This window comes from Psittacula echo (assembly GCF_963264785.1).
Source record: "Psittacula echo genome assembly, chromosome: 3".
Taxonomy (NCBI): domain Eukaryota; kingdom Metazoa; phylum Chordata; class Aves; order Psittaciformes; family Psittacidae; genus Psittacula; species Psittacula echo.
In genome coordinates this window covers 59,159,628-59,183,075 of record NC_137736.1, presented here as the reverse complement: position 1 = coordinate 59,183,075, position 23,448 = coordinate 59,159,628, and the positions used below count along the sequence as shown (strand labels likewise).

The following is a 23,448-nucleotide window of genomic DNA, read 5'->3' as shown; positions in this document are numbered from 1 at the left end:
AATAACCCACAATGTAAGTTACAAGAAAAAGTACAAAGCAGTTTCATTGACTGAAGCATTTTCTTATTCAGAATGATGTGACTGTGATCACACTTAAGTATCTCTGTAATTCAGTAACACTTTATTTTGGGCTGAATAGAAATCATATCCTTGCAATGAAACATAACAGAGGGAGACAATAACATGAAAGAAATAAACAGGAAAGTCTAAAGAATGGCTCAAGACCAATGGCTTTCTTTTTTCCTTAAATGCTTTTGTATAGCATATTTGTTTTAGACCTTTGTTTTCTGACTCTATTAAATCCTAGATGCCCAAAGACAGAGCTGCAGCCACATGTTCCAGGCAACCAAAGCCGCTTTACAAATCCAGCCAGGGCAGCAGAACCACCCAGTTCTGTCTCAACAGAGGTAGAAACCAGGAGACGGAAGATGCCCTCTGACGGGCACACGTGGCTAGCCTTAGGAAAGCTGAGGCCTTGAATTCAATCAATATAATTCCATCCAGCATACTTCCAGTAAAACTAATTATTTATCAAATTCAGATGTCTTTCTATACTCCAGAACTACTTCAACAAGGAAGCTATTTACAGGAGTAGAAATTTAAGAATAGGGTATGAAATCAGCTCCATTCTCTAACAGCACAGATCTGGGAAACAACAACACTACAACAAATCAACAGCTTTTTAAATAATATTATCTCTCACTGACTCACTCTAGTACTCCACAACTGAATAGTAACATCTCAAGTATAATACATGCGTAAAGAGGGAGATCTATTCATACTGATCGATTTATAGCTCTCTAAGTTTGGATATCCAAGCATCTTCAATACTACTTAGAGATTAGTCATTAAAAATAGCTTCATTCACATAATATAAATAAAACACTATTGGGGCAAGAATAGGCATATTACAGTCAGCTTTAGTGCATACTTATATATGTATGTGTATACATGCGTGCATATAGATATCACAAAACAATAGAAGTGAAGATGTAATACACACTAATAGGAGAACTGTATTCAGGTCCACAGAAAATTACAATGTCTGCTAGTATTAATTGCTACTGTGACTCATTACAGTTGCTGAATGAGAGGCAGCTTGTATGTATACTTTCTAAGGCTTTGAAGAACAAGTGCCCAAAAAAAGGAAGTTTACAGAGTCACAGGACATAGGAGAAAGTTGGAAAATTATATTAGTAGTGATAAAAGGATAAAATAAGTTGGTAGTAAGTCTTTGAAGTGATCATCTCATATGTCAAAGTTTATGGTCCAGTTTTGAAGAACATTTAGGGTGCTTTTTTAAATTGATAAGGACAAAAAGCTCACTTACCTCCAAGATAACACTTGTCAAGATAACACTTGTCAAGATAACACTAGACAGAAACTACCCTTCTTTGATAATGATTTTTAAATAGCTTTGTCAATTCCTTCCCAATTTAAAAACTCTGACCCTCTCTGAACTCTTTAAATGAGCCAGAACCTCTTTTTTTATTGGTAATGATTGGTAAAAGGGCATATTATTGATGAAAAAGTTATCAGAAATGTTTATAGTATTTACAAAAGTGATAATGAAGTTCCTTATTTCAAACAGAGTCAACAGTAACTTGACCCAACTTGAACAATCAAGACATACACAATTCTCCACGTACGTGAAAAGTTCAAGGAACATTTTTTCATCTATATTATCCTGGATAGCCTTTTAGGCAACACAGGATTTTTAGATGGACGAGGTTGGTAAAGCAGTTATATCATAATGAATTCCATCTGTTATTATAAAAGTAACAACTGTAATAAGGTTCAAATGGGAACAAGCAATATTGGAATTCCCAAACTTTGCGTACTGAAAGGCTCAACATGAGTCAACTTGCAGCAGACTTCCAAATGATGATAATGTCTGCTCTGCTGGGCACTTGCTCACTGAAGGCTAGATACACCCATGGGTAGGGCAAGTTTACAGCATAATGACATTTAAGTTAATTACTATTGTGTGCATGTAGAGCTATGGCTCCAGGTCTTAAATCAGAATTTAAACATTTTTCTTTCCCTACCCCTCCAAGTTCTCTAACTTTCAAAGTCAAGAGCAACATGAAAAGGAAAAGATGCATTTGAACTGAGAAGGGACTACTGACATCTGCAACAAGATCCAGCAGACCAAGAATAGGCCAGAAGTCATCTGGACGTGTGAAGTTTCAGGAATGACTAACTCCTGGCAATGATTTAAGATGGTCCCAGCACTTTTTCCCTTCAGGGAGAATTCTAGGGGAAAAAAACCCAAAAAAACCCGAAAAAACCCACAAAACCAAAAACAACTCAAGAGCGAATTACAAATGGTCCCTGACATGATCATTACCCTCACTATACCATCCAGTCATCCAAGTTAGAGGGCATTTACCTCAAGTATTAACTACTGTACTGCTATCACTCAGAAGCAAACTACTACCAGATGCAATTCACTGAAGTGCAACTTCATGTCTCTATGAGGTTAGGCACAGATGCAGTTATAAAGACGGTCAAAACATCAATGCCTGGAAAAACTTTAGGTGATATTGATGTCCATCTGTGCTGAGACACAATTTTCTTCTAAGGACATTCTGCAGCATTTCTATAATGTCTTGCTGTTTATTACAAAGTACTCATAGGCACTCAAATTTAAATAATCCATGCACATCTCTACATTTGAGATGAAGAAAATCTTTGTAAACTATAGTATTTAAAGATATCTGCAAAGTTGGGCAGTAACTGTTTCTCTGTATCCTCATTTTACTTCTCTAGCTGTTCTGGGATTTCTGGAGGAGGTCTGTGCTTTGTGCAATCTTATCTACACCATCTTTAATTGCTACTGTGGAAAATTCAAATCTAAGCATTGCCCTACATGTATTTTTCCCACATTGCCAGTTGTTTAAAGGGTTTTATTTCCTCTCCTGTGCCGTAAGTCCTCAAGAAATAAAGACAACAGCATTAAACTGTCAAATAAACTGTCAATAAATAAAAAGAATTTATTTAGCAACAAAAACTCTTAGAAAGCCACCACTACATTATTTCCATTGACACAAAGTAAACCAAAAGTGTGTCTAAAAATAACCATGTGAACTTTTAAAATGACAAATAGGCAAATACTTCAGAGAGGGTACTTTTTGTGCCAGAATGTCCTTGAAAGTCACCTCAAAGACAGATAATTTTTGGCTAAAAAAAGTAAGTAATCAATCATATTTCCCTGAGTACATGCATGACTTCTTAATATTTAAAAATAAGGCTGAGCTGCATACATGAGAAAACATTCAAATTTTTTAAGTTAGAATTATTTTAGAAATACGGGTATTAAACACAGCCTCGGTGAGAAAGTGAATTCCCACAAAACATTTGACCTCTTTGGTATCTAGCAGTAGCCACTGCTGTAATTGCAAATGAATGAAACAACTAGCAACAAAGGTTTTTCATAAACTACACCCAGAGAGTGGTTGGCTCAGTTATGCCAACGTTAAGCCTGTATCAGGAAAAACATATTCATGATATCAAACATTAAACTTCAAAGCTTACACTTCCTGAGGGGGCTGTCTGGGGAAAGGGTGGGGAAAGAACAGGGAGAAGCTTGAATAAATGCACTGTAACCTGACCATGGGCAAGAACAAAACAAATTAAATTGCTAGTTAATTTCTCTCCTTCCAATTAGTGCTAAAAAGCAGACCAAAGAACTGAATAAACTTTCTAGATAGGGAAGAAATAGCTGCAAGCTATATCAAGTAGGAGATATTATAATTTCTAATAAGGACAATGAAATACAAATCTAGAGAAATTAAGCATGTGGACCAGAAACCTAGGGGGTTTAGCAACACCTTTGGAAAAAAAAGAAAAACGTCAACCCAAAAAACAAAACCAAAAAACCCCAACAAAACCACCTAGAACAATACTTGAAAGATCCATACAAACCCACCAACAGAGATAGAGAGAAACACAGTAAATCAGGTATGTACTTTGCAGCATGGCATCTTGGGGGACAGACCTTTATCGTATTGTGACTGAACCCCAAATAGGCTAGCGCTCTGAAGTGTAATGGACTATTTCTCCTTGGCAAACCTGGAGATATTTCAAGTCTGTAAACTGGTGTTTTATTAGAACACAGAAAGAAATCATCTTAGATGAGAAATGAAAATAAAAAAATCCAGGAAGCATATCTAATCCATGGCCTCAGTCTCATTCTCGAGGACTGCCAAATTCAGTTGTTTCCTGGGAGACAAAAAAATTGCACATAATCCCTAGGTCCCAATAAAGATATTTTCCTGCCACTGAGACTCAATGTTTGAAACCATACAGTATTCCATTTAAGCTGTCTCCAGAAGGTTTGACTTTACCCAAGACATAAAATACAGTGACCATGGTTTTCAGAAGTTCAACTGCCTTTCCTATATTCATGTTCTGATACTTGCAATCTGACTGCCAAGTATCAGTCAGATTCTATGCACCACATAGCTACAGCTGCTTAAGCTCCTATTCACAGCTGTGTCCCCTCTACCACTTTGCAATCCTCTAGCAGGTCTTGAAGAGGGGAACAAATACCCACAGCACTACAGCTCCAGTTTACAATCCATGTACAAACCCATCATCACTGGCAGGGTAAAATAAGTCACTGGACCACAGACTGCAGCAGCTGAGCCACAGGCACACATACCCACTTTCTCTGTCACAGGAAAAGAGAATCTTTGGCAGGAAGGGCAAGTAAACAACTGGGGTAACTAGCTTCTTAAACGACTCATATTGTTTGTGAGTTACGAATGACCAGAAGTCAACCATAACAGGGAAGAGAATACAACGATCACTTAGTTTAAGCTACTTGGCTTACAAAAATGGAAGTTTAGGTAGTTAATATTAGTTATACTGTTCTGTAACCTATTTTGTTTATGCTCTTCTGAAAGCATTAAGGATCATCTTATTTATCTTTCAACATACAAGAGAAGTTCAGTAATGGTATTTAAGAGCTTCTTTTACCGCTGTGCAAAGTCTGAGTGCAGGGTTTCACACAAGCAGTCTAAGATAACAAAATGGAGAAAACCCCCTAGTAAGCAAATTATTAAAGTATATAATTTTAATTTGATCTTTAAAAACCAACTATTATTTAACCTTGACCAAGATGTTACGATGTGTATGATTGCAGCAACCAGGAAAACTAAATTCACGTAACTCTAAATGCATGGTAACTTTGCATGTGGTAATTCATTATCCTATCACAGTACAGTTACACACATGGAGGTATATATACAGCATATGTAACTGCTTAACAGGGAAACTAGTACTAATACATCTTTGGAAGTTATTATGTATGGGAAATGCATGTTCTGCTTACTTAATCCAATGTTAACATGCACGTAGAAATCAAATAGGTTAGTAAAAGCACCAGGTAGAAAGTTTAATTTGAGACTTCACAGATAAGAAATAAACGGTCAGAAGTCCTAAAGGGCAGAGAGGAGCTTCCATTGCTGGTTAAGGGGAAAGAAGACAGGTTCAGGGAAGGTACAGCAGCACAAAGTTTCAAGTTTTATGCAGAACAAGATAAATCTTTTTAATTAAAAAAAACAAATGAGAAGTTCATATAACACAAGTTTGACAAAATTCACATTACCATAATACACAAATTGCCTCAAGCTTCAGATCAAAATATAAAGTAACTGCCTTATTTCAATACATAATAACTCTTTAACATTATAATAATAGTGTGAACTTAGGTTTGAATTTCACCTGGAGTGAAAGACTTGCCACATCCTCCTAAGATTCTTCAGCACCTTCATGTTCCCTCTTTCCCCCAGATATCCTGAATTTCAAGCACACTCAGAAACCCAGCACTAGGTAAGCCAAAGCTTATAGTATTTTCATATAATCCAGGAGATTTACATTGCAAGATTTACGTCCGTATCTAATCAGAACACAGAGCAGAATGATGGCAAGTGATTCAAACAGGATCAAGGTTTTTAAATTAAAAACACTGCCTTTTTTTTTTCCCCTCCAGAGATTTCTCAAAACTTGTTGCAAAGAGAATGCTCTTAAGCCCATGTTTAAGCAACTGTATGCATAGTAAAATAAGAGCTTTACACTCATCAGAAATGAAAAAAGAATGGTCACTTTATTAGATTTCCTAGGGAGGAAAAGGCCCATGAAAAAAAAAATCTAGCTATATATACCGAAAACAAGCTACGCTTTACATAACAGTCTGTGGAATGCTATTGTATAAGAAACCAGCTTCACTATTACTGCTCAATGTACTCACTAAATACACAAGAATATTTGAGGAGTTCCCAGTGAAAAATTAGAGGCTACTTCTTTTTCTTCTTAGATACTGTATATGCAGAGTTCTTTGATAACAGATTACAACGTGGGGAAGGAGAGACGGCACAATGGGAAGGAGGAAGAATCTATTAAAAGTAGCATCATAAAGTTTTTCTTCAAAAGGACCCCAAGAACTTTTGAAGCAGGTGAACAAACCTACTGCTTCACAATAAAACTTCAGTAAAACGACAGAACAAATTGCAAGCTAGGTCTCAGTCAGCCCTCTCTTTACACAGAATTACTCTATGGTATGTATTACAAAGTGAACAAAAGAATCATTCCATTTCTTATCCCACATGTGAAGTGACTTGGCTGTCCAATATTACAAAATATTTTCAGTTTAAATTTCCTCTGTATGAGACAGATAATTGAAAAATGACATGATTTGTATTTTATCTTGATTACACTAAAACGTCATTATTAAAACTACCACAAATCTCACAATAGGATGGCTATATTAAACTTTCAGAAAACCATGCTTACCTCTTCTGTTGATACGAACTGAGGCCTATAGTTGTCTCAGTCTGTAAAAGAATAAAAAACAATTTTACATTGAAGACACTGACAGCATTATACTTTCTGTGGGGGAAAAAAACCAGCAACCCAACAACAAACAAACAACTTAAACTGAGAGCAGAAAAATGTCCAGGAAATTATAGCACTGTAAGAAGCAAAAGAAAAACCTTGCATAGATGTAAGAACCAAATTACAAAGAAAAGACTATAAACCAAATAAAAGTCAAGCAATTATCTCACTGGTGTAATTTAATGAACTAGAAAACAAAGAACACTGTAATTGCCATTATAATGGCAATAGGAATTCATATATAATACTGAATTAATATAATAGGAATTAATTTCTCAGCTTAAAAACTAGAGAGGAAACTGAATCAAAGTGAATCAACTTGATTAGGAAAAGTCATCTCCTTCCCTGCTAATCATCTTCTAGCCTCTATTATTCATACCTTTACTACCACTCTGCTGGACACTACAGTCAATGACCTGAAAACAAGGTGATTAGATTGTCTAGGAAATTACAGCTAGCTTACCCTTGTCTACAAAACCCCAAGTGGTTTAGAAGGCTGCATATGGAATGTCCTCCTGATCCACAGCATTTGGGGATCAAACTGAGGATTTCAGTCCTCTCATGGGCATTTCATGGCCAAGATGAACATTCCTCTTTTGAGAGCGGGAAGAAACTTACAAGTATGACAAAGTCTACGGCACACCTTGACTCATCTGACACAGTTCACCTCTAGTATAAGGGTGTCATTTGTTTGCATGGGGAATGGGAATTTTTCATATCTGATTTCAGAACTAAAATCAAGTCCCTTGGCTGGGCATTTCACTGATTTCTATTTCAATTTTAATTATTTTATTTACTACAAATTAATTACACTTAATTTCCTTTTTTTTTTAATAAGATGAACATATTTTTTCTTAAAATGGTTTTTAAAAAATTATCTTTACTTACCATATAGACTTCCTAATTAGAGGCATTTTTATTTTGGTTTTTTTTTTTGAAGACACTAGTTTGAAATTTTGTAATTATTAATATTAAATCACTTAGTCCACAAACATGAATTTTTGGATCATTTCAAGGATCAATTCTGGACTGTAAATCTAAGGAGTGTTTCAGATTTAAAATAAAATTATTTCGTTTATTCACCCTCCAATTTGTAACATACTAGAGAAAGCTGGAAGCGTATTATTTATCATTGTAAAACAGAGCTAATTGCAAATAAATCCTCAAGTTAGAGGATTTATTAAACGTTAAGGCAGAACATCAATTCGTTTCTGTTTTAAAACTTCTGAAATCTAAAGAATTTAATCAGGAAAAAAAAACCAAAAACAAAACAAAACAACCAAGAACACAGCTCTGCCTTCTATACCTTACTTTTAGCTCAGACTGGAAGGGTGAGAGCAAACCTTCCAGTTTTAAACTACCACCAATTAATTTCTCAGCTTAAAAACTAGAGAGGAAACTGAATCAAAGTGAATCAACTGAAAGTATTTTCTCTTCATCCAGAAAGGACCTGTGCTGTCAAAAGTTGGTTTAGCACTTCATACAAGCACTTGTCCAAAACATTAAGCCAGTGATTTCCTCTACTTCACAACAGCATGATTTTATAAGCTCTGCAGAAAATACATATTGCTTGCATATTTTAAAAATGGATTTAATAAGTTTCAGCTACTTATAATTACATATGCTTATTCTTATTATCTACTTTTCTATCAAAACTCTGACAACCATGAATCACTGTCTGCCTTTCCAATTCTCTTTTTCTTCTTTTATTATTTTAAACTACATAACTGTTGCCTGCAGCTTGCATATGTACCCAACTCTCTAAAAGCATGACAGACTACACCTGGCTCTGAAGGCTCTGCAGGGTCTGCAAGAGATGCTGCACAGCCTACTCAGTAGAAACAGACTACTGCTAACTTACAAGGACTAAACAGCCCAAGTAGTTTGACTGCAGCTGAGAGATGCTGATCTTCACCACAATCAGCTACCATTGATCTAGGCTAACAGACAAATTGCTCAGTAAGTCTCAGCATTTATGAGCTTTCTACGCATCTATGATGCATGCAGCAAATGGTATACTCCAAGTGTTGATGTTGAGGAAGTTTTGGATTTGGAGATCTACGCAATACAATCAGTAATGCAGATGTATTTGGGTCATTATTGGGTACATTTTAAGTGTTATCTCTACTTCTGAAATCATCTGTTATTCCTCCCTACCAAACAACTCCATATAACTCTCTTTTTTTACTATAGCACAATCATCTAAAGTTACTCTCCTCCCAGTTTCACCAGTTCCATTCTTCTATGTTGTGCATTCACACTACGGATTTTCCTGCCTACTGGCGGGAGACAACTAAGAATTGCTGATACAGTGTTCTGTGAAAAACTGTTAACCAGCCACACTTGTTTTGGCTGGGACAGAGTTAATTCTCTCCATAGTAGCTAGTACGGTGCTGTGTTTTGGATTTATTCTGAAAACAGTGTTGATAACACAGGGATGTTTTTGTTACTGTTGGCCAGTACTTACACAGACTCACGGGCTTTTCTGCTCCTCACCCTACATCACCAGCAAGTAGCCTCGGGGTGCACAAGGAGCTGGGAGGGGGCACAGCCAGGACAGCTGACCCCAGCTGACATCCCTTAACATATGGCATCATGCTCAGCATATAAAGCTGGGAGAAGGAGGAAAGAGGGATGTTCAGAGTGATGGTGTTTGTCTTCCCAAGTAACCATGACATGCAATGTAATGCTCTGCTTTCCTGGAGATGGCTGAACACCTGCCTGCCAATGGGAAGTAGTGAATGAAATCCTTGCTTCGCTTTGCTTGCATGCACGGTTTTTGCTTTACTCATTGAACTGTTTTTATCTCAACACATGAGTTTTCTCATTTTTGCCCTTGCAATTCTCTCCCACATCCCACTGCAGGCGAATGAGTGAGTGGCTGTGTGGGGGTGAGCTGCCAGATGGGTAAACTACAACAACAACCAAGCTTACTCTATGAAGTTAACAGATGCATAAACACCCTGTATTTCTTACCAACATCCTTCAAAGTGCATTAATCACTACAATTAAATACAACTTTCAGTAACTGATTTTTCTTTAGAAACTTAACTAAAGCACATAATCAAATTACCAGCAGTTACTTGACAGTCAGGTGATGGAGCTAACAAGTTCAGATTCTATGACAAGGCAATCAAAATAGTCCTTACCAGCATTGTCCCATCCCTGACAACTAGCTTTGGCTCTAACAAGGGAGCATATTTTATTAACTTTTAAATTATTCAGTAGAGAAAGTTGTTTGTTATCTATGCTCTTAAGCATCATAAACAGCCAATACCCCCAACATTAGTATATTATCTACTATTATATATTATCCAGGCCAACTTACAAAGGGCAGTGGAGATCAAATTTAAATCCAGAAAAATACAGAAGCAAATGGAAATATGCATCATAGACAATTGCTCAACTACCACATAGCTATGGCTGCAGTTAACTATTGGGAGTTAAATTCTCTGGCTGATCATACTGCTATGTTCTGAAAGTACAGATTTGCTACTGAAAATACTGGTATAGTAACTGTACACAAAGTTTAAAAGCACAAATTACTTTGGTAGGACACCACACACGTTAAATATATTTAAGAGCAAAAATCCATCAAAGAGTCACACTTGTAAAGAAAAGCCTGGTTTCTGCTAAATACAAACAAAATGACAAATATATTTCAATAACACTTTGTGTTTTGAGAAGGAGGCTGTTCCTTTTTTTGGCTTGTTTGGGGGTTTTGTGGGAATTGTGTTGTGTAACTTTGGGTTTGTTTTGGTTTGGGGGTTTGGGTTTGTGGCTGGTTTTTAGGTTTTGTTTTGGGTTTGTTTGGGGTGGTGTTTTAGTGGTTTTTTTGTTTGTCTTTTTGTGTGGTTTTGCTTGGTTTTTTTATATCAGGCTCAATCAAGAGAGAAGAAATGGCATACCAACTTCAGCAGCCCATCAACCATGGCATCATGGAGCTCTACCAAAAATAAATCTCATGAGGCAGTTTCTATAATTGCCACTCATTTTTATTACATGCCAATCTTTAGAGTCGTGCAGTAAACAGAAACATACAAATGTGATCACTGACATGTTCCCTTTTTTTTTTTTTTTTTTTTCAATTCGATCATCAATGCAATCAGCCAGCACAAGTTTCAAGACTTAACAACCATTTCTCTTCAGAGGCTCACATCCTCAAGAAAGATTTCACAGAGAACCTGTACCTGAAAGCACACTTTGCAGACTCAACACAGTTGGGGAATGACACCAGACAACAATCTTGTGCACACAGAGAATAAAAAACCACATGCAATCTTAAGGCTGTCTCTATAAAGACATATCCATGCTGGTGAACTTCAGCCAGACAGGAAAAAAAAAAAAAAAAGAAAAAAAAAAAAAAAAAAACAAACAAACAAAAAAAAACCCACACAAAAAAACCCCACCCCCCACTGCCACCAGAGAAGTTATTTTAACGTGTCACTAGTTTGTTATAATAGTTATTCTTTACTTCTTGGTAAAAGGTCATATTTCCTAGCATTACAGTCAGTCATCTAAACATAGGCATCTGCTGCCACTGGAGATAAATGTCCTAGGGCAACTTGCCTGGTCTCAGACTGACATGCAGAAAGGCACAGAGCTTCTCCTGTGCCCTGTGTGATTATCTGCCAGGCTCCTGTAGATGTCTGGGACAGCCTTGGGCATCTCAAATAGCACTTGTTACCTATGTTTAAGCAACTGAATTAAAGCCCTAAAGTCTTAAAGGACAAAGGAGGAGGAGGGGCACAACAATGCAGGGAGACTGTCTTAATCAAGACCTGAGGTTTCTGGACACCAAATACAAACATTTATTGAATTTTACCAACATTCTCAACAAGAAAAGCATTCTGTTTTCCTACACAAGAGTAGCCACACTAATTCAAGACTCTCAGGCTGAAACTCTTTCAGTATATTTAACATAGTTATTCCCTAGTAATGCTGGTTTCTTCTTGTAGAAAAGCTGTACGCAGCTTGCAACAGAAAGTTGAGAGCTACAAAACCAGTAGGTAACACCTTAAATCTTTATTGCTCCATTCATGAGCTCTATGCTAGTAAGTAGGATAGTTAAAAGAACCATAATTAATGATGAATATCTAAGGTAATGAAAAAAAAAATGATGTAACTGAAAGTGAACTGAACTGAGTCATTCTTGCCATGCCATGCACTTTCATGACACAGATTCACATAAGAAAACAAAAATATCAGTTGACTTTAACTGATGCAACATTTGTTATTGACATTGGCTTTGCAACAGTCACTTAATCCTGGGCATCAAATTAATTATCAATTAATTATTTTTAAGGTAAAGCCTAGGGATGACAATTCTTCCTGTACAAGAAGTAGAAACTGCTATTACTTTTTCTGAGCAGCAGCAGGACTTCAGCTGCCCACAAGCAATGGCAATGAACTGAGATAACTTTTCTGTAAAATCACACGCTGGAAGGAAGCTCCAAAGACCATCTACTCAACCCTTCCTCAGAGGAGGTCTATTTAGTGCAGGTTGCTCACAGCTCTGGGCACCTCCAAAGGCAGAAATTCCTACAATTTCTTTAAATAACCTGGTCCAGTGTTTGGTAACCCTCAAGTCTAAAAGCTTTTTTCTTAGATGGGTTTGGAATATCCCAAGCTGAAATTTGTGTCTAAAGCCTCTTATCCTTCCACTGTGCACAATGAAAAATCTGGCTCTTTGTCAGCTCTATACTGCCCACAGCAACTAGTTTTCTCCTTGGTCTTCTCTTCTAAAGGCTGAAGAAAACACATCCTAACTTGAGAAGCATTCCAGACCTCTGATTATCCTGGTATCCCTCTGCTGTGCTTGCTTCAGTGTATCAGTGCCTTCCTTGTACTGGGTGGCCCAGACTGGAACACAGTACTCCAACTGCAGCCTCACAAATGCTTCAGGGGGGAGGGGGAGGGGGAAATCCCACCCATTATCTTCTGGCTCCACATTTGCTCAACAGGCTGCAAGGGCACACACCTATCAATTGTCCACGAGGCCCTCCCAGTGGGCCTCTTTTCTGCAGTGCTACTTTCTAGCCAGTCACTGCCCAGCCTGTCCTGTTAACACAGGGTTATTCTCTCCCAGGTGCAGGACTTGCATTTGCCTTAGCCCAATGTCATGAGCTTCCTGTGAGCCTGCCAAAGTCCTCTGAATAGCAGCCTTGCCTTCCAGTGTATTAACCACTTTGCTAATTTGGTAGCACCTGCAAACTTACTGAGAGTACTCTATACCATCATAAAGGCTGCTAATGAAGACATCAAGCAGTATTGTCCTCAGTATCAAGATCCATCATGGATAACTGACTGCCAGCTGAACTTTGTACTGTAGAGTATACCCATCGACATCAATGGTCCAGCCACCCTATTGCCCAATTAGGCGATCTGTATCATACAGTTTGGCTATAATGGGTATCAATGGAGATGACACAATCACAGAATGGTTTGGGTTGGAAGGGACCTTAAAAGTTCCAACCCCCCTGCCATTGGTAGGGACACCTTCCCCTAGACGAGGTCGCTCAAAGCCCTGTCCAACCTGGCCTTGAACACTGTCAGTGATGGGGTAGCCACAGCTTTTCTGGGCAACCTATGCCAGGGCCTCACCACCCTCACAGTAAATAATTTCTTCCTCAGTAGGCTTTTTTTAGTAAAAAAAATTTTACATTTCAAAACCCTTTTAAAAGTCAACATACAATATGAAAACTTGAGGTAATAAAAATACACAATTAAAATTTACACCATGAAAACACTATCACTGATACACCAGAAATAAGTGGCCACTTCTATTAAGATACTTCTTTACCATGCCATATGAAATGAAGATCATGCAGAAAATATTAAATTCCTCCAGTAAGAGATCCGCATTGCTGATTCCCACGCATGTAACAGTCACGTAGCTTCCCAGTTGCAAAGCTACTCCAAAACATGTTAAGTTTCCCGCTATCTGATATTTAGGACCATTGTAATTCTCATTACAAGCTTTTGCGACTAGCAGTTTACAGCAGCTTATGAGCAAGGACAGAAAATATGTGTTAAGTATATATAACCACACAGGTTTTTTTCCTCTATTTTAGCTATTCTGCAAATCAGTATCAGTAAAACAATTTCTAGAAGTTAACCTGTAAAAAAGCATTTCATACACTTAAGACTACTGCAGTAAGGGTAAGTGCAGTGATTCACATTAAGAGAATATGACCGAAGAGTCTTAGAATTTTCCTTTTTCACTTTAAGGATATGCTACTTTAAAAATACCACTACCATAAGCAGAGTATTTTCCAAACACTTAGTCTGCACAGAAGATTGCTCACTGTGGAAAACAGTGGCTCTGACTACATTGTACAGAAAACATGAGATACTCAAGGCAAGAGCTCTTAATAAATACAGTGACTTGGGAAACAGGCCTTTATGAACTAAGAGCAAATGAAAACCTTGCTCTGAAAAAAAAAAAATATTTACTTTGCTGTTCAAAATAAGGTCCTCAAAAAGTGAGACTGTATGTTGGCTTAATAGGAAAGGATAAATTATTTAAAATAACAGTTGTAGCTTATTTCAGCACTCCTAATATTTGCAGATTACAACACTGTCAGGAGCTTGAAGCATCTGTCAGGTTTGAACAAGGGTTCAAATAATCAGGACATGTGGAGGAGATGGCCTGACACTGACAAGGCAAATTTGAAGGAGAAGCTCAAATCTGAAAGCTGAAGGAGAGCTCAAATCTAAAGCTGGGAATAACTGACTAAGGGTAATACACAAAAGAAAAGAATGTGTCTTCAGAGCATAGTGAAATACAAGCCTGTCCTGGGTTCAGAAGCAGCAGCAAGTTTTTCTTCTTCTTAGTAGCTGGTGCAGCGCTGTGGTTTTGACTTTCAGCCTGAGAATAGTACTGATAAAGCCGATGTTTTCAGTTGCTGGTCAGAATGTTTACCCTGAGCAAGGACTTTGTGAGTCTCATGCTCTGCCAGGGAGGAGGAGAAGCCGGGAGGAAGCAGAGACAGGACACCTGACCCAAACTAGCCAAAGAGGTATTCCATACCACAGCATGTCATGCCCAGGATGTAGAACGGATAGCTCCTGGAAGGGCTGGATCACTGCAGGGTAGGGGTGAGGTACCGGTCGGTGAGCAGTTGTATTCTCTTCCTTGTTATTTCCTTTATCATTATTATTACTGGTGGTAGCAGCAGTGGTTTGTGTTATACCTTAGTTACTAAACTGTTCTTATCTCAACCTGTGGGAGTTGCATTCTTCTGATTCTCCTCCCGGTCCCTCCAGGAGCTGAGGGAAGAAAGGTGGTGGTGGTGGGGGGAAGTAGACTGCGTGGTTCTAATTTACGGCCTGGGCTTAAACCATGAAAAAGCCATATGAGCAAATGAAATGCTGTAAAAAAAGTTCCAATTAATTTTGTAATGACTAAAGCAAGTGTTATTATACAGGGAAGCAACTACTCTGACCTTGCTCAAAGCCTCAGAGTACTACTTTCCCTATTAAATGCTACACTTTAAGTCTGTGTAGACAAATAAATAAAATCCAGTAAAGAAATTTACGTGGTTTTAAAAGTTTGCATGAAGAAGCTGTAGATGTCTTTTAGTACAAAATTATCAGTATGAAAAGGGAAAAAACCTAACAAAAAAATCAACTGAATATGTGTTGGAGAAAGACATGGCAAAACCAAATTAGGCATTAACGAAATATCTTGATGGAACTTGTGAAAGTTACTTCTTTAGAGGTTTTAAGAACAGAAGAGTCAAGCATCTGCCAAGGGTAGCCTGTCTACACATACTAACACCTGAAGAAAGTACTAGGTGATCTCCTGAGGTCCATTCCAACCATCTACAACTTTGAAGTGCCAATCAATTGTATAAGCATCTGTAAGTCAACTGCTATTGAAGAAAAAAAACTAAACCCTGCATTGCATCGAGCAATGGACAACTTACATTAATACAATTCTTACCCTATGTTCAGGATCTAAATAAATAATTTGAAGAGCTCAAAAAGTTGTTGAGTCCTTAAGGGAACTGATTCATGTGAAGAACAGACAGAACTATGAAATTCTCTCATTATTGTAATTTAATCCATAGGCAGCAGAAGCATAAGTTTATTCAGATATAAACCTTTAAGCATATATTCTAAGGAGAAAAAAAAAAAAATATCTCATTTTTGCTCTGTTGAAACAGAGGGCAAAGACACATGGTGTAGCACTTTCCAACCCATGTACTGGAAGTCAATACCCAAAATGTACAGTCTCTACTTCACTACTCTTACCCCTAGTATGAACTAATGAAATTTCCATTGTCAGTTCATTTTTCCTAGATGTAAGGGGGTTTTACTTCAGTATTTAAAGATTTATGCTCTTTCAATAACTAACTGCTTTAAGTCAGCCTGGTCAAACACAATTTTCCAACACATTTATTTTTTTGCAACAAAAGTCCTAAAATGCCATTGAAACACATAAGGACTGTTTCATCAATAGTACGTAGCCCAAGTAAGGACAAAAACAGTATCAAGAGGATATACTCTAACTGGAGGGAGGTGGCAGGAATCCCTCATGATTAAATCATGTAAGACTCAGCATCTGATTCACCTTATTTGTAAAACATCTCCTTCAGACAAGAAAAGGGCTTGCTGCCACTGTGAAGATATCAAATTTTCTGAGGTGAGGAAATAAACCAAGGCTGGAAATGGCTTTGACACTGCAATGATTATTAATCACTTTGTGAATTAGTTATTTTTTTCCATATTTAAAAGATCACCAGAAGGTGACATAACATTAGACAATACTGAGTTATTAGAGCATAAATACGATGATGTAGTAGTGATAGATGACCTACAATCAACAAACACTCATGAAAACCTATAGAAAGCTTGAAAGAGAAACATTCAATGACATTATGCTAGGTTTAAAGCTGTAGTAACTGCTGTTCACAAATGTAAATGTTTTTACAACAATGTATTTACTTTGGGTTTAGTTTTTAATTGCAGGAAGTAGTCATGAGAGGTCACCAAATTGAAATCTACAGGAAAAGAACAAATAAATTGCAAAACATGCTGTATCATTCTGATTAAAAAGAACTGGTTTAACTTATGTAAGTATTTTTGTCTTCAGAGCCACAACCATAACATAAAATATATAATTCATTTCTTAGAAATTTTGTCTCGCTTGCTTTGTTTTAAATCAAATATTCAGCAGTGTATTAGGATAAATGGCAGCCAAATGCAATCCAAAGCACTGCAAAGTTTACAGTGCAACAGTGAGAATTGCTTGACTTTGTCCCACCATAATATTTAAACTGATTCGCCTGTCTCTGTTGCATCTTGCAATAAAGTTTGCATGATTAACAATCCATCTTGATTTTCATCTTTATATGAATTAGGAGGTGGTTCACAGCATTGCCAGTAGTTTCTAGTCCTGAGAACTACAGTGATTAATGGAGTGCTAGATTTCCATTATAAAAAAAAAAAAAAAAATCCTGATTAAAAAAACACCTAAAATATAATGATTGAATTTGACTACATAATTTTTATCTTATCGGACCAATGCCTGTCTGCCATTTCTAAGGCACTCTTGTAGAACAAAACATTCCTATAGAATATGTAAAGGAAAGAAAGAAAGCCTAGTGATTTTTTTTTCCCCCTCACATTTTACTGATATGTGGTCTCTCCATACAAGTTAAATTCTAAGCCAAAAAACTGCAGTAATTGAGACTGTAACCACTATATGGAAAACTTCCACCATTCTACTCTCTCAATATCCAAAAATACGCTTACATAATTATGTATTATGAGAACATGTTTAGCACACGGTATCTAAACAACTGTTTAATAAGAACCTGGGCCTTTTTTGTTTGCTTGTAGGGTGTTGTGGGGGTTTCCTTTTCTTTTTTTTGTCTTTCAGGGAGTTTGTGGTGGTGGTGGTGGATGTTCATTTGTAACTGCAACCTTTTCTGTCACCAGTTCAGATCATTTTGAAGTATCTCATCCTTGTACATCATAATCCTAAAACCTATAGCATTCCCGAATTACATTAAGGACCAAGCAGTGGAAGGAAAAAAAAAAAAAAAAAAGAAACAACAAACCCATACAACTTAGGTAGGTGGGGGGAAATCTTCATAAGTCTGAAACAAATAACTTTACCACCAGCCCAGAACTATACAGCTTTTACATTTGTTGGCTCTTCTAGACTAGACTGGAGGTACGAATTGCAAATCAGGCACTGAACTGCTAGTGAGCACCATCACATGCCATGTGTTCTAATCATATAAACAACTAATTGCTTTCTTTTTTCTTCTCTCCTCCCTTCTCAACTACCAGGACTAACATCATCAAGGAATTTTAAACAGAAGATATTCACAACATAAATACAATCCACAAAACATGTGTATGAATTCCTAATCAGCAGAAATTCAGACCTGTTCTACAGTCTCAAGCCATGATGCTACATATTTCATCCCAACTACCACATATCAAAATATCAGCACGTATTCTTTAAAGTTTAACTTTTCATCTGTTTTGACTCACACCAAAAGAAAACTTGACAGGAATGGCAACATTATACATGAAAAATACGTATTTGCAACAGCAATTACCTCACTGCAGTAATTTGAACTTCCTTTAAACCCTGTGGCTACCTGGTCACAAGGGCCACCCTTGCATTTAGTACACAGGGTACTCTGTGGTTTTACCTGTGAGACCACGGAGAGGACACGAGGAAGTGCGACAGGAAACCTACTTTGACCTTAGAGGCACATGAATTGCAAGGAAAAACAACCACAAATGGCGGCTCTTGAGGAAAGTTGCTGCTCCAGTCTCTGGTGGGCAGTTAGCCAGAGTGGGAGAGCTGATTTTACTCCTGATCCTATGGAAAGTAATTCTACTCTGTTTTTACAGGAAGTAGGGGAAGAACCCTATGAGAAGTACTAGAGGGGCCCTGCCTTCAGACAGGTGGAGGAAAGGGACAACTGTGTCCACTAAACTGTGTGGATCCAATGGCCTGGCATGGCAGAAACACAGGAGTAAAAGGAGACACTGATGCACAGTGTACCCTAATACCAACAAGTCATCAAGGGGCAGAACCCATTTGTATTTCTGGAGTGACAGGAGGATCTCAACAGCTGACTGTACTGAGGCTCAAATCAGCCTGACTAGGAAAGAGTGGGAAAAGCACCCCATTGTGACTGGCCCAGAGGCTCTGTGCATCCTTGGCACAGATGATGTTAAGAGAAAGTATTTCAAGGACCCAAGTGGGTACCAATGGGCCTTTGGTATAGCCGCCTTGGAGACAAAAGAAATCAAGCATCTGTCCACTTTGCCTGGTCTCTCAGAGGACCCTTCTCTTGTGGCGCTGCTGAAGGTTGAAGAACAACATATGCCAATCACCACCACTACAGTATTGCCACCGGTGCACTACTACAGTGCACTAGCAGCAATATTGTAACAACTGAGATTCCTTGATTCCCATCCATGAGCTGATCCATCGAGTGGAGAGCCAACACTTGATAAGCAGGACCCACTCACCCTTTAAGAGCCCCATACGGCCAGTGCAAAAGTCTAAGGGAGAGCAGACACTAACAGTAGACTATCATGGCCTGAATGAAGTCGCACCATCATTGAGTGCTGTCATACCAGACATGCTAGAACTTCAGTATGAACTGGAGTCAAAGGCAGCCAAGTGGTATGCCACAACTGATACTGCCAATGCATTTTTCTCAATTCCTTTGGCAGCAGAGTGCAGCTTTTACTTGGAGGGGTGTCCAGTACACTTGGAACCAACTGCTCCAGAGGTGGAAACACAGCCCTACCATCTGCCACAGACTGACCCAGACCACAGTGGGTCAGGGGCAAGCTCCAGAACACCTGCAATACATTGATGACATTGTGTGGGATGATACAGCGGAAGAAGTTTTTGAGAAAGTGAGGAAAATAATCCAAATCCTGCTGAAAGCTGGTTTTGCCATAAAACGGAGTAAGGTCAAGGGACCTGCACAGGAGGTTCAATTTTTAGGAATAAAATGGCAAAATGGATGTCACCAGATCCCCACAGATGTGATCAACAAGATGAAAGCAACGGTTCCACCAACTAATAAGAAACACAAGCCTTCTTAGGTGTTGTGGGGTTCTGGAGAATGCACATCCCAAGTCACAGTCTTGATTGTAAGCCCTTCCTATCACATGACCTGGAAGAAGAATGATTTCAAATGGGGCCCTGAGCAACAACAAGCCTTTGAACAAATTAAATGAGAGACAGTTCATGCAGTAGCCCTTGGCCCAGTCTGGACCAGACAACATGCAAAAAGTGCGCTTTACGCTGCAGCCAGGGAGAATGGTCATAAAACCATCACTAGGTTGGAAAAGATCTTTAGGATCATCAAGTCCCACCTCTACCCCAGGACTGCCAAGTCCATCACTAAACCATATCACTGAAGGCCTCATCTACAGAGTTTTTTAACACTTCCAGGGATGGAGATTCCACCACTTCCCTGGGCAGCCTGTTCCAATGTCTGATCACCTTTTGGGTGAATAAATTTTTCCCAACATTCAACCTCATTCCCAAACCTGTCCTGGTGCAGCTTGAAGCTGTTACCTCTTGTCCTATCACCTGTTACTTGGAGAAGAGATTAGCCACCTCCTCACTTCATCCTCCTTTCAGGTAGTTGCAGACAGCTGTAAGATCCCCCCAAGCCTTATCTTCTCCAGACTAAACAACCCAAGTTCCCTCACCTTTTCCTCAGGTCCTACCTGGAGTCTCTGGCAGAAAGCACCAGATGACTCGAGGTCAACCCCTCGGCTTTTGGAGGCAGAGATACACAGGATCTGAGGCTCACTATAATGCAAACTAAAATTACCTCACTGCAGTAATGCAAACTTTCTTTAAACCCAGTGGCTACTTGGTCCAAACGGCTGCCTTTATATTTGGGAATCTTGCAACACTTCCTCATTGCTGTAGTTGTACTATCTAATTGCATCCCAACTCTACATCAAGATGAATCTTAAATGTGAAGCATCCCCCAGTTTTTCTGAGGGGAAAAAAACCTGGACAAAGAGGCCAGACAAAGCTCTACCAGTTTCCCAACACACAGGTTGTGGAAACCAGAACCACAGGACACACTAAAGCATACTGTTGAAAATAACTCTAGAAGGTCCAAAAGTTTTTCGATGCTTGCTTATTTTCAGAAGCCCACTCACCCACGAATTTCAAAAAGCAGATGTCCAAAAGATGAAGCATTGTTAGTTCACATGATTTATTCAGACTACATACCTGCAATAGGTCTCCTTCATCAAAACGTAGCATTTCTATTATGCCATCCGACTGGATGAAAGCTGCAAATAAAAACAAAAAAAACCCTAAGTAACTTAACAGAAGAACATTTTGTTAACATCATTAGATTAGAAAGAGCAACTTAAACATCTAAAATCTGCTGTACCTCATTTTGCACACAGAGCTATGACAAACCAAAATAACAATACAGTCTAGCAAAATACCAAACACAAATCTGTGATACTAATCTTCCTCTCAGCTCCAATTCCAAGAGGTTCATATTAATGAGTAACACACTTCACAAATCAGTCTTTTAGCATAAAAATTATTAACTCCAAAGTGAATAACTTCTTCTAGTTTCTCTAAAAAGACAGGCTGTGCTACCAAGCTAACCCAGTACTTCAACCAATATGCCATACCGGGTACCTAAACAACTGAGTTTAATACATTTAAGCCCACAAGGAATTCCGATGGTTATGAAAAGAAATTCAGTTTCATTTATACACATAAAACCTTATCTGTACATCTAGAAAGCCTTGTCCACGCTGTTGCCCAAACCCCTGTGTGGCAACAACTCTCTATCTTGACAGTAACATAAGATTTGAAACCATTTAGAAGTGTTTGCACCATATGACTAAACTCAATGAAAAGTTCATGCCTCAGCCTCCTATAAGATCCTCAAATAAAGCATTCCTCCTCCACTCACTTCCTCTAAATGCTTGGTCAGGCAATTGTTCTTCAATTCCTCTCAAAATGTAGGGAATGCTACTTTCTTTTAGAGACAAAGAAATAAAGGCATTGCCCTTCCTGTAAAATATAATAATCTTCACAAGAATAAACATGAGTTAAAGAGGAAAGAAAAGTTCAAAGAGGTTTAATTTTTACTCCCCAAAACACTATTCATATACACACACACACAAAAAAGCACAGGTATTTAGGATAAAAATACAGTAGCAACTTCAAACTAGAAAGTTGTATTAAAAAAAACCAAACCAAACCAAATCAAAAAACCCCACCACCCTATATATTTCACCTTTTCCCATGACTGCCTTTACCATTCAGCTAGACAAAGTTGAGAGAGCAATAACATACCCCTTTCCACAAAGAGGAACAACTTCAACAGGAAGAAGTTAGTTATTTCCCAGCACACAGAAGCATAGTGTATGCTTCTGAAAGACGAAGTTTGAATCCCAGTCTGAAAAAGATTTAAACCTTCATCTCTCACTTTGAAGGTCAGTGTTCTAACAAAAACAATTATTATCAGGTCACCAACACTGCCACTTGTCCATACACTATTTTAAAAGAAAGTGACGTTACTTTCAGAAAGTAAAAATAAGAAAAAAGCACTCTTGGTAGACAGGAGTAAAGGCACCTTCCACACAGAGAAATGCTATTTTTGACACATTTTTTAGGGTTAGGGTTATTAGATCCAATCATTTCCTCACTGGCTGCTTAAGTGACACCTCGACTCAGCACCCAAAACCTACCAAAACATACCACTGTTTGCACATCCCATTCTGCACCTCTGAATCCCCCCAATATTTTGATACCTTCTCTGAAAAGGTACAAACTCCACAACCTTGCTTTCATATGACCAAAAGTAAAAGTTAACAAAAACCAAAGACTGCTGCTGTCATCTCCAGAAGTCACTTTTGGTATGCAAAAAGGGCAAACTAATAAACAAAAACTCCAAACCACAAGATATTACACAAGTATTATCCAAGCTACCACACCTCAGAGTTCTAACATTTAATGACACAGGCTGAGAAAGCGGCACATGGAAGTGTGCAAATCACCACAGAGAGGAAGGGAGGGCTCAGATTTTAAACAATATGCCTATCCTGCAATATTAGAAGTGGCATGAGCAATACTAGTCAGTCATGTCAGCAATATCTTGGACGTATTTTGAGGGGTACTTATTAATGATTTTCAAAACAAAAGCCATCCTTAATCCAAGAATCAGAGGTTTGGCCAATCATTTATACTGAAGAATTACACAGAACATTGGCAAAGAAATTAAAAAAAAACAAAAACCCCCAGCATTTTAACAGCTGTTATGAGATCAAGTCCTACAGCTTATGAAGATTTGGGCTTTTAAAACTTATATTACTGGAGTAGGTCTAACAGTTTAAAGTTTAATCCCAGAAACAAAGAACAAATGGATTCTTGTCAATTTAACTGGCAATACATATGCAAGACATTCAAGTCACTATTTATTTTTGCCTTTAAAACCACTCAAAAAAAAAAAAAAAATCTGTAAAGTGAATTGCAGGGCTAGTTGTAAGAAGAGGAAGTTTTGA

General features: G+C 38.1%; 1 protein-coding gene across 8 annotated transcripts in view; it reads right to left on the bottom strand.

Annotated features, from left to right (window-relative positions):
• The window catches only part of TMEM131 (transmembrane protein 131), a 100,650-nt gene that overhangs the window by 58,343 nt on the left and 18,859 nt on the right, over nucleotides 1-23,448 (bottom strand). For 7 of the 8 annotated variants that reach the window (XM_080613351.1, XM_080613352.1, XM_080613353.1 and 4 more), the window contains exons 2-3: nucleotides 21,149-21,210; nucleotides 6,799-6,839 (exon numbers count right to left, since the gene is read on the bottom strand). In XM_080613351.1, the coding sequence (XP_080469477.1) occupies nucleotides 6,799-6,839; nucleotides 21,149-21,210 (103 nt within the window). Of the gene's footprint in view, nucleotides 1-6,798; nucleotides 6,840-21,148; nucleotides 21,211-23,448 lie in introns of those variants that run through there. The other variant, XM_080613356.1, reaches the window with a different exon arrangement.